This window comes from Gopherus evgoodei, chromosome 1 (assembly GCF_007399415.2).
Source record: "Gopherus evgoodei ecotype Sinaloan lineage chromosome 1, rGopEvg1_v1.p, whole genome shotgun sequence".
Taxonomy (NCBI): domain Eukaryota; kingdom Metazoa; phylum Chordata; order Testudines; family Testudinidae; genus Gopherus; species Gopherus evgoodei.
The window spans coordinates 233,962,727-233,975,174 of record NC_044322.1 but is presented as its reverse complement, the minus strand read 5'-3'; the positions used below and the strand labels follow the sequence as shown (position 1 = coordinate 233,975,174).

The following is a 12,448-nucleotide window of genomic DNA, read 5'->3' as shown; positions in this document are numbered from 1 at the left end:
TTAAGGGATAAATAAAATAGATCCTGATTTGTAATCTAACCCCATTGTGCCTCTCTGGCACAGGAGAAAAACAGGAAAGCACACAGCTCTTCCTAGTTGAGGATTCCGTTACTGTCATTTACACTACTACTCTGGCAAGGTGAAGGAGCCTTAATGACTAAGAACTGGAACAATTAACTAACAATGGGAATATTAGCACCCTGCCTGCTTAGTTGTTACCTTTCTGCTCTCCCTCAGGGACAGAGCCTGCTTCACACAGCCCTATGGCTCCAGGCTTAGGATGCAGCAACAAAGAAGAGAGGGACAGAGTGAGTGTCTCTCACTCCTTCCCATGCAGGCATGTGCCCAGCCCCACCCGCTTAATGTCTCTCCGCAGAAGATGCAACCGGGCTGCCTTGGAAGGGGCATGTGTTTCCCCACGGATTTCTTGTCTCCCCCATTTTTCTGCATTGGAGCCAAGAAGGTATGAATATGGTGCAGAATTCCCCCAGGAGTATCACATGCGGAAGCATAAGGGCTGGGTCCTGAAAATATACTGTTTGTTTTTATTTATGTTCTACAAGATAGCCCTTTTTCTTCCCTTTAGGACAATCTCTTTTAAAAGGCAAACATGAGAAATGGGCTGAAAAAAAATATACTTCAAATGAACTATGAAATGTAATTCCTAAAATGAATAGTAACTTGGTGGTACATGCTTGGATTTGGATCTCAGTCTTATTGAGGATGGTGATTGATATGCTTTGGGACTGGAGGAGACAATGCTTGCTATGCAGTCTCCTGCTGGCTGATGAGAATGATAGGATTAATGAAAGAAAGTGACCACTTGACAGGGAAAAAATGAATGGCGGGGAAAGTGGTGAACTTCAAATTGATATAATAGTGTTTGCCTGCTAGCTCCTAATTGTCCCTGATCATGTGTTTACTTTTATTATGTTAAATACATGTAGTATGTGATGCAGTGCTAGCAATATTGATTACATAAAAAGGTTTATTTATAAGCATGTATTAGAAAAGTACAGTATTCGCCCATTGCCAAGCAGGCCAGTTGCCATTACCACATCAGTAACAGAACCTTGCAGAAAAAATAAAAATAAAAAAGGGCATGAACACGTACAAAAAGGGAAACCATGTACGAGACTGAAACTCTCTACCATTGCGTGTCCGCTACCCCCCACCCCCGCCGCACATCCTCTTTTCCTTGTTTGCCATGCCCTTTGTGCTGGGGGTGGAGAATGCTGCGTGGGAAAATATGGAGAGCTGCAGGGAGCAAGTTTGCATGGGCCAACCAGCCATGGAGTTTTTCAAGCTCTTTTTGGACTGCATCACAGGGTATCATGCATGGGACTCATGCCATAGTGCAGGTAATGGAGCAGGACCCAATATTCTTGCAGCCATTAGCGATATAAACTGTTCAGACAGTTCTTTCTGCTGAGCTCTGTCCTCCTCCGTTAGCTGCTGTTCCTATTCCAGGAAATGTGAAGCAAGTGCTTGGTCTCATGCTGAAACCCTGTCCTCAAGATATGCAACAAGCCAGAGCCTTTCCTCTTGCCGCTCACCATACTTTTCCTCTAGCTATAAGTCCCCCTGGCTTTGATGCTGGACCTGCTTGTTGTCCCTGTTTAGAACTTCAACCATAAGTTTGTCACAGAAATGCTTCCACTTGGAATGGTCCATGAAGGTACTTTGGCCCAGGCTTCTGCAGTCAATGGAGGTCAAGGGGCCTGGCACAGGACAAGACACATAGGGTTATTGTCTCACATAGCTCAGTTCAGGCTTCTGTCTCTTCTGTGGCTCCTGCAGTGGATTGTTCCTCAGAGGTGCATCAAACAAGTCATCCAAATATGGCCCCAGGATGTGCTGCTGGTGCTCTGCCCAAAATCCTCCTCTGGGAACAGTTTCAGCAACAGAGTCACTTTGCTGGCCTCACTCGGCGCTTGCTGCTGGCTCCCATCAGTCACCATGCTGGATTCTGGGGTCAGCCGGGTGCCATCCCAGCTGACCACTTCATCATGCACCACCGCTGGCTCTGTGCTCAGCACAGTGCCCAGCACCCGGTCGAACTCCTCATAAAACAGGCATGTTGCCCGAGGTGTGATCCCTGGTTTTCCTATACTCAGTCTTGAGCTGCTTAATCTGCTCCCTGCACTGGTCACTGGTTTGGTAAATTTGCAACACTGCCAGCTTCTTCTCTATTTGCTGGTATGTATGGTCATTCCTTGTACTCTTACTAAAGTCCACTGCTTTGCTGGCCTCGCGCCACAGATTTACTAGAATCTGGCTGCGCTTCTGTGACCATGAAGCATCATGCTTTGCAAAAGGCTTCTCCGAGTCAGCAAATACAGAAGGCTTTCTGATGGTGTGTTTGCAGCGTGGTGTTCAGAAGACAATGAAAGTATTAAAGGTTGACACCGAGCAGCTGCACTAAACTTAGAAGGGTTACTTCCATTTCCCTGCAGTTGATTGGAGATTCTTGGGATAGAAGAGACAAAGGAAGTTGGCCAAGAGGATTGTGGGATACTTTTGGTGGACTCTCAGGACCTGAGTCCAGATGCTGCATTTACATCACAAAGCAAGAGTTTGAACCCTGAGTCTTGGCTTGACATGGGGCAGGTCCTTCACCCCTGCAGGCTCCTAGGATCCTAAGTGCAAACCTGAGTCTGAGAGATTTGTGTGCAGATGGAAGGGGGATTGGGCTCAAGCCTGAGTCTGGGCTTACATTGTCGTATGGATGTACCTTAAGTTGCCTGGGCTTTCCATTGGGATCCTAACCAGTCTCTAGCACTACTGCCATCTACTGCCTCCGGCTCTCAGGCCACGTCTACACTACAGCATAAAATCGAAATTATTAAAACCGGTTTTATAAAACTGGTTTTATAAAATCGATTTTATGCGTCCACAGTAGGGCACATTAATTCGGAGGTGTGGGTCCATGGTCCTAGGCTACCATCGATTTCTGGAGCGGTGCACTCTGGGTAGCTCAGTAAAAGAATGAGACCAATAACTTCGATTTCCGTCCACACTAACCCTAAATCGATATAGTAATATCGATTTTAGGGTTACTCCTCTCATTGGGGAGGAGTACAGAAATCGAGCCCTTAAAATCGATTTAAAGTGCCTTGTAGTGTGGACGGGTACAGCGTTAAATCGATTTAACGCTGTTTAAATCGATTTAACGCTGTAGTGTGGACCAGGCCTCATTTAAACTTCTCTCTATAGTTTAGCCTAGAGCTTATGCACCTGTTAAATTACTTGCAATTCTTAGTGTCTAATGTTTATCCATGCTGCTTTCTTCAGCGATGGGACACGTGATTGCTAATGGCTTGGTTTTGGTTGGCACTGGAACTTCAGTGAGGTTAGACAAAAAGCTGGACAGTGCGATGAAAAAGATGGTGGCACTTTCAGAATCGCAGCCCCTGACTGAGAGGGAGAAGCTACATGTTTCTGCACTCAACATGTTTGCCAGTGGGTAAGTGGTTGGTTTTTAAGGGAAAAGAGGTGGAGAGGGTTTTATCATTCAAAATGTGTATAGTGTGGTTTCATGTGGCCATTTTGTTTTCATTTTTATTGTTGTCTTGGCATCTTTCAGTCCTCTTGAGTGACTGTATGCATCACTGTGCTAAATAACAAGCAATATCATAATACAAATTATTGTTATGGTGCCAGCATACTAAACTTAATTAGTTTTAAGCATTCTGTATTTTAAAACCTACTATTATTCCAATAATGGACTAAACTATTTTTAAAACTAAAACCACTCGAGGGTAAATCTTTGGTTATGCTGAAACTTGAGCATAGCATCCCATGGAGCTGGGGCTGCAGCAGTCTTTTCCTATTCTTCTTTTTATAGCCCTCCCCACCCCCCGCACCGCAAGCTCTGTTTCCTCTAAAAAAGAGAGATGATATATAGTTGGAAGCACTCCCAGAAAATTAGGACTTTGGAGATTTGAGCATTTACAGAAATATATTGAGCTTGCATATCCTGTCAAAAAGGTTGCACGCTATTAGTTTTGGTTATTTGCTTTCTGTCAATATGAAAATACTTTTAGGCTAATATTTGATAACAAAGGTTAGTAATGAAATCACTGAAGCTCTGACCCCACAAGTTCAGTTTTCATGGTGGGACCCCTGCACCTGTGAGGAACTTCCATGAGTCTCTCTGCAGGTGTGAGGATCTTCCCATGTGGCTCAAAATGCAAGATCAGGCCAAACCAAAAGGTAATTCATTTTCTCTTCTGTTACAGTGCATTACTAGTAACAAAGAATGCCATATACATTATTGTGTAGAAAGTACTCTGTGAAGACAGTATAACAATTGTGTACATTATGAATTAAGAAAAATTCCTGCAAGCTAGGAAATTGTCACTTCTTGTTAGGTTTTTCACTTACACTTGCTGGAGTAGTAGAAGTTTAAAAATATTAGACTGAGACAGTTAGGTCTTGCTGACTCTGTCAATGATTAATATTTTTTCTTCTCTGTAGGCGTTTTCCCAAAGCTTGCGATGTGTGGGATCAAATTCTACGGGACCATCCAACTGACATACTAGCGCTCAAATTTGCCCAGGCCACTTACATTTACATGGGACGTCAAACACAGATGCGAGACTCTGTTGCCCGTGTTTATCCTTACTGGACACCTGATATTCCTCTTAGTAGGTATGCAAGAGTGGATCTTCAGGGGTCTGTGGATCGCCACCTCTGGTTTGCATAAGTTCAGGATCTTCTGGTCAGCAATGTGTGAGGCTGTTGCAAACTTTTCCTGATTATTCCTGCAATTGCTGCCTGGGTACAGATAAGGGAGTGCCAACTAACCACCCTTGGCTTTAAAAATATGCGTATAAGAATGAACTTTTTTTTGCATTCCTATTGACTCACTGGTCAGTTGTTTTTAACTGAGATTTTGGCTAAATGGGTTGATGATGATGATTAATTTATTGTACTCAAAAATATCACAAATGATATATGAAGACATGGAGTGAAATCCTGGCCCTAATAAAGTCAATGGCAAAACTCCCATTGACTTCTGTTGGGCCAGTTTTGTATCCATGGTCTTTACTCAAAAGAATTTACAGCTAAGTTAGCAACACTTTACAAGAAGGAAGCAGAACTGGGAAAGGAAAATGCAGCTGTGGGACCTGGTTTTAATTTGGACTGCCAGACTGTTGTTCTGAAATAAGAATTGGGATTTTCCTAAAAAGACCTGTGCAATGAGGAAGTATAGTTCAGCCTGCTTGCTGCCTAACTTAATAACTAAGTGTGCATGCTGACCCAGCTCTCTCAGGAAGAGGGCTGCTGTGCTGCACCCATCTAAAACTTCTAGTGCTTCATGAAATGCTGCAGGATTATCTGGTTTGGTGTCCTGGAATTAATGCAAGATAATCTAAATATGTTGACATATCAGTTACTTATCAAACATGCTTTAGAACAGGTTTGGGGTTTTTTTAAACAAAAAATTCACTCTTGAAAGGCAAAAGAGGCTACTAACGTTAAACTCATGAAAGGATTTTAACTTTGAATTATAAAAGAAATTTAGAGCTGAGTGCAGAGATACATTTTATAAGTGGATACACAGGTTGACATATGGAGGTAGATGTACAAAGAATCTATATGCAACCAGCTCTTGCCCTGACACTATAAGCTGTATGAATACACTTTGTGACCTGCATATTATATCTCTTCCTGCAAAACAAACTTACTTTGTTGCCTTAGCAATGCAGCAAGAAAGACAAGGTGCTGTGGATGTGGTTAATTAGGCCACAACTTTATTCGCTTTACATATCTGGGAATACATGGGAATAAATTGTTCAGGCCATTGTTAATTGTTTCTGCCTATTTGGGAGGGTAGCTGTCAGCCTTTTCCCTTCCCAGTCTGTTGCTGAGCCTCTACTACCTTCCCCTTATATGAGGGTTAAGAGGAGTTGGAAAAAAGGGGGTGTTGTCTCCCTTCTATTGCAGACCTTAGGAGCCCCAAGTACGCCTTACCCAGCTTCCTGAGCTATGTCTTCCCTTAGGTCCACTTCCAACTCCGGTTCATCAGGTATCCCCTCTGTAACGAGTACCTGCACTGGACTCCTGCCACATCTGCTACCTACTAAATTTGACATTTGACTCCTTATCTGTCCCACCGGCTCTTTGACCTGCTGTGAGGAAGAAGAAAAAAACCCACCATGCCTCAGCCAAGCTGGCAGTGAGGGTATAATTCCTTCCCAGCCCCAAAAGAGAAAAAGCGACAAGTGCAATATCCACAGCAAATCATAAAAAATCTGGTTCTACTCTGATCCCATAGATGGGAGGGTGAGTGCTGCTGGTCAGTGACTGAGGAGAGAGAGAGAGCCTTCTGGAATGCACAGGGTATAGATACCTTCCCTTTTTCTGGGGGGTCTGTGCACTCTGCTCCCCCAAATCTGGCCAGTTCCTGTTCCTCCGTTTGCTCCAGTCGGGTAAGTCTGTTCCTGTTTCCCCTTCCTCATAACCCAAATACAGTAGGGACCTTAAAGGAGCCCTGTCCTCTTCTTTCTGTATAAAGACCCACTGCATTTAGTTGCAGTGAGTACCCTCCAGAAAGTGGACAAAGAGCTGACAAAACTTTGACAGTACTTGATGTATCTAGCATGAGAACCCAACAATGTCATGTGGATAACACACAGCATGGTAGGCAGAGTAAGGGTTCTCTGAAGAACAGCGATTTCTGACTTTTTGAGATGTCTAATGTTTGTTTTTCATAAACAATTTCAAGCTTTTGCTCTGACTAACTACAGTATTCTGATATCATGAGTGTAAGTAATTAATAAAATGCATCTTAATGATTCCTTTTTGTCTGGGAATAAGCACTGGTATCTATTTTATTATACTTTGCAGAGCTTCAGTAGAACAATGGGAAAGAAAACTGCTACATTACCCAGACATAAAGTACCCTTTTTTCCTCTCTGTAAAGTCTTTTCACTTCAAAATATATTAAATTGGGAAAAGATACAATATCCGCAGCATTATACTTTGGAATTATATGCACTGAATATTGTAAACATACTGTACTTGATTTCTTTAAAATACTCTGCATCTCACAAAGTTCTGTGTTTTTTGGTGGTTTTTTTTGTAGTTAGCACAAAACATGAATACATATGTCTTCCCACTCTAGGTATGTTGGGAAAGAGAAAGTTGGGCATTTCTTCGATATGCTAACTTTTTGTAGGGGAAAAAAATCAGATTCTGTGTACTTTCTCCTTTTCCCACTACTTGGTATTAATACATGTAGTGGAAGAATTATTTTGTATTGAAATTTTTTAATGTGCTTTGCAATACTAGCTTTATCCTCCTAATTCTAAATGGTTTTTTGCCTTTTGTTTAGCTATGTGAAAGGCATATACTCCTTTGGACTGATGGAAACTAATTATTTTGATCGTGCTGAAAAGCTTGCCAATGAGGTAAACAGGACACTGTTGGTGCTAAAAGGTTTTCAAGTTTTTAATCTTATTTAGTATTCAGATGTTCATTTGACAGAGAAGATAAATGACAATTTAAAATAAATTAAACAAAAGTAAGCAACTGTTCTGAAATTCATAACCGTTCATGTGCCACATCCTCATGTAGATTATGGGCCTTTGAGACCTCAAATAGGAGATTTTTTCCCTTTCCTTAGTTTTTGCTGGCTTTTTAAATTCATGATCGGAGGAGGGAGGGAAGGATGAGAGTGAAGGACAGACAGAATCTTGCTATGCAAGCTTCAGAGAATAAAATGGAAACTTGTCATTGGGAAATATATTTGAAACTTGTGTCGATTTGCCATCAAATCTTTGGAATGGTAACAGCTCCTTAGTAAAATATCAGATGTGCAATAGGTTAATCTAATGAGCACTCTGCATAATGCCTTGGTAAATTAGGTATATGTAATTCATTCTTTATAAGTATGATCTCATTTGCAGTGGTAATGAAAAGCTGGCAACATATCCACATGACCAAGAGTTCCAGTAAAATAGAAAAGTTACATGAATTATAGCACAAATGGAATCTATTGGCATCTTCCTATGTTTTTGCCAAACTGCTTAAATGAGCCAGATTGCTGAAAGTAATAGAACTTAAATCTCTTATTTTATATTAAATTGACAGCAAATGAAATTTGCGGGCAATGTGGGGGGGATTTACAGATGAATGGAAAATTGTTGGAATAGTAAAGATGCAGCTGTCTGATATTCAGAACTTAGCAGAGCATGTTCTTGTTATAGGAAAAGTGGTTAACAGCAAGGAACCGTATTATTATTTTCTTTTACAACAAGTGATCAACTCACATGCTTCCCATATGGAGGCTATGGGATGGGCATAAATCATGGCTTTGCCCATACCGTATGACTCTTCTGAGCCCGAAGCATAAGAAAAGTTTGTAAAATGAAGTGTAATTTGGTGCTCTTGGTTCAGGCCTTCATTCTGAAACTACTTTGCAACTGTTATCTGTTCAATAGATGCTAGCAAGTGAACTCATCCAGCAAACATTTTTTTTCTTCTTTCTGTTGAAACCAGTCTTCCAGGATATGACTGAAGTTATAAGCAGAGATATACTTAATACCCATCATGTATGAGAAAAAAATCTTCAGTTTCCATACGTGCAATAGTATGTACAGTTATTTGTAATCTACCCGGTATGCATCATGCTATTTTCTCTTTTCCCACTACCAGGCCTTAGCTATAAACCAGTCAGATGCATGGTCTGTCCATACCATAGCACACATAAATGAAATGAAAGCAGACTTGAAGAATGGATTGACATTTATGAAGCAAACTGAAAACAACTGGAAGGTAAATTTCCTTAATAGTTCCTTTGATGTGGCTGACTGTGGGTTTTTTTCCTCCTTCCATTAAATACTAGTGGTTCCTCTTTATGTAGCATACTTTTGTCAGATCTATTTCTTAATGAAATTTGCAGACTTTCACAAATAATAGGAAGCTACTGCTTCAGGATAGAATCTCCATTCATTCCACTTTGGAAGCAACAGGCAGAAAATGTAACAACAGTTCCATATTTCAGAAATCCACCTTGGGTGTTAGTCATCCAAAAATTCCCCTCAGTATTTATAGCTGAGATTAATGATACACAATTAAAACAAAAAAAACCCCAACAACCCCAAACTCATTCCCCAAAGTTTCTGTTTAAATGACCTAAATAAAGACTTGTAAAGCAAATGGCCCCACTGAAGTCAATACAAGTTTTTCCATTGACTACAGTGTATCTAAGATTTCACCCAAAATTCTATTAGTTTCTCATATTTTACCTTGAAATATTGAGGTAAGTTCTGTAGGCATCTTTAACTAGCATGTGATCTTACATATAAAAATATTTCACAATTCATGAGCACAACAGAGTTGTTAGACATTTTGGGTATGTCTACACTGCAATGTAAGCCCATGGTTAGTGGGGCTTTAGTCAGGTGACCCATGCTAGGGAACCCTGGGCTTGAGCATCTACATTATATTTTAACCCTAGGGCTCTGGCTTCCACACAATGGTGTGCAGACCCGAGTCAAAATAACCATATCCAGAGTCCCTAATGCTGCCCCTTCCCACCCCAAAATGTGGCCATTCTAGCCTTCGGATCATGGTGCACTGTGGGGAAAGGATTGCTTCCCGCCCTCCTCTCCCCCCACCCACACACACACACTACCAGGAAGCAGCTCATTTTGCAAAAGTCTTCATCAGTTTGCTCTCCATTGCAAACCCAGGAGGCTCTCTGATAGTGTGGTTACAGATCAGTGATCCGAAGAGAATGAGTTAATGCTGACATGATCTGTTGCCATTTGCAAAGAGGGAGTGGTGGCTTCCATTTTCAGTAGAGTGAATAGCAGATTGTTGGGATAGAGAGGACTAAGGAAATTGTCCCATGAAATTATGGGATACTTCTGGCAGACTCTTTAGACCTGAGTCAAGCAGGGCTGTGTCTACACTGTGAGGCAATAGTGCTCAGACCCTGGTTACTGGCTTAACTCAAGCTTGGATCCTCCAGTCTTGCAGGGTCCTGGGACCCTCGGTTAGTGCAATTGCGTGTAGGTGCAAGAGTTGTTAGGCTTGAGCCCTGGCTCAAGCAGGGGCTTGACGTACCCAAAGGGATGTGGCCAGTAGAGAAAACATTTTACATGCCACTTGTGATTTGGATCATGAGCAATATATATGTGCATAGAATACTTTTATCTGCTGTGGCTATAGGCCCTTAGATATGCAGGCAACAAAGTGAAATTTATAAGCTTTCTACTAAGCCTAGGATCAGCAATTTAAGAATAAATTGAGGAACTTGACAAAACTACTTCATGAAAAGGTTAGTGAACATAGAATGAATTGCAGGGAGACACAATCAAAGCAAGATTGTAAAAGATCTCAACTTCTGTTTGCTTTTGGGGAGGGGAGGATGTTAAAAGATGGACTGCAAAGGAAAGGAAGATGGTGCTTGTCCCCTTTTCTGTTCATGTTCTTATATCATATTCATCTGACCATGGTCCACTAATGCACTAAATCCATGGTTCTCAACCAGGGGTATGTGTACCCTTGGGGGTACACAGAGGTCTTCCCGGGGATACGTCAACTCATCTAGATGTTTGCCTGATTTTACAACAGGCTACATAAAAAGCACTAGTGAAGTCAGTACAAACTAAAATTTCATACAATGACTTGTTTAAAATGCTCTATATCCTATACACTGAAATATAAGTACAATATTTATATTCCAATTGATTTTTATAATGATATGGTAAAAATGAGAAAGTAAGCAATTTTTCAGTAATAGCGTGCTGTGACGCTTTTATATTTTTATGCCTGATTTTGTAAGCAAGTGGATTTTAAATGAGATGAAACTTGGGGGCATGCAAGACGAATCAGACTCCTGAAAGGGGTACAGTAGTCTGAAAGATTGAGAACTACTGCACTAAATAACATAACCAGCTTCTGTCATGTGGGTCTTTTCCTTCCATCTTTCTTTCTCTTCAGGCAGAAAATTGTGTGTAGATTTTTAATTTTTGTCTGCTGTATGCAATGTATTTAATAGTGAAGGAAAGGTATCAAAGAAATGCACCTTGCACTTGGAACAGAAGGTGCTGAAGTTTGTGGTGGTTCTTACAACCCACGGGAGCTAGCTCCAAGAAGGGTCTGCTGTAGGAATGAGCTTTATTCCTGCAATAGACAGTTCCACCATACTCAGGGAGCAGAGCTGTATCAAGAAGGCCTAAAGAGGTTTGGGGTTGTTTTCTGCTTGTTTTTAAAAATTAGAAATCTTCAATATCAAGATTAGTATTATTGACGGAGAGCCTTCTGAGCACTCCCTCAAGGTTCAAGCATATCACATTTCAGATAGAGATTTTTTTTTCCCTTTGCTGATCAACTTTGAGGACGACAACAACAACAAAACAAACAAAAACACGGCATCAAAACTAACGAACAAAATTGTAATGAACTATAAATAGAAAATTTGGGTGAAATTTTCAGAAGCACCTGAGTGCTCTCTCAGCTGCTGCCTAACCTTGTAGATATCTAAAGTCCCATGGTGCCTACGTTTCTGCAGTAATGTCCCCTAGGAACCTACATTTCTATTGTTGGGCATATTCACTGCTCACTGTGTTCTGATGACTGGGCACCTAGCTCACACCTAAGCGCCAGCAGGATCCTCAGACTAGGGTTACCCTACCTATCTCACCTGCAGGGCCCAATTTAGCAGGCTTGCTCAGAGCATACCTACTGGATTGGGCCTTGCATAAAATGTAGCCTGAGTGGGAAGGTACTGCCACCTTCTTAGAGCCGTTACCCCAGTGGTGAGAGCATTCACCCAGGATCTAGGAGACCTGGGTTGGAATCCCCACTTTACCTGGAATTTGGACCCAGGTCTGCCACCTCCCAGGAATGGGTCCTAACTGCTGAGGTATGGGATATTCTGGGGTGGGTCTCTCTCAATTTCTCCTGTTGAAGCTGTTCCACCTTATATAGATAATTACTCATTAGAACGTGGGTCTTCCATATCCCAGGTGAGTGCCCTAACCACTGGGCTATAGAGTGAGAATGACTGTTTCTCAGGCCCAGTGACTTTAATTATTTGTACAAAGTAGAACAGCTTTTTGCAAGAAAGGACTTAGGTACTAACTCCAGGAAAGGGTTCATGCTTGTGATTCCCAAGCTGAAAGAGGCACCTTCCACTGGTCTGGATGCAGGTGCCTAAATCCCTTTGAGGGGTACACTTAAGCCACACCCCTCCCCTAGGCATTTCTTATAGGTTAGCCTATGCAGCACTAAGAAGCTACATTTTATTCATAGGGAAGGGACCAATAATCTTATTTGTGTGACATTTGGAACAGATTACTGTATAGGCCAAACTTGCTAATGTCACTTTTATGTCTAACATTTAGCCACTTGAGTCAAAAGAGTCCTTGTTGTAGTTTAATATTAAACAAGTTACGATAAACCACTGGCGTATGTAAACAACATAAAA

At 41.5% G+C, this 12,448-nt stretch overlaps 1 protein-coding gene across 3 annotated transcripts in view; it reads left to right on the top strand.

Annotated features, from left to right (window-relative positions):
• LOC115637848 (tetratricopeptide repeat protein 38-like) overlaps positions 1-12,448 on the top strand; it is a 40,896-nt gene that overhangs the window by 6,492 nt on the left and 21,956 nt on the right. For all 3 annotated transcript variants that reach the window (XM_030539455.1, XM_030539466.1, XM_030539460.1), the window contains exons 4-7: positions 3,295-3,466; positions 4,480-4,653; positions 7,343-7,418; positions 8,665-8,784. In XM_030539455.1, the coding sequence (XP_030395315.1) occupies positions 3,295-3,466; positions 4,480-4,653; positions 7,343-7,418; positions 8,665-8,784 (542 nt within the window). The remainder of the gene's footprint in view (positions 1-3,294; positions 3,467-4,479; positions 4,654-7,342; positions 7,419-8,664; positions 8,785-12,448) is intronic.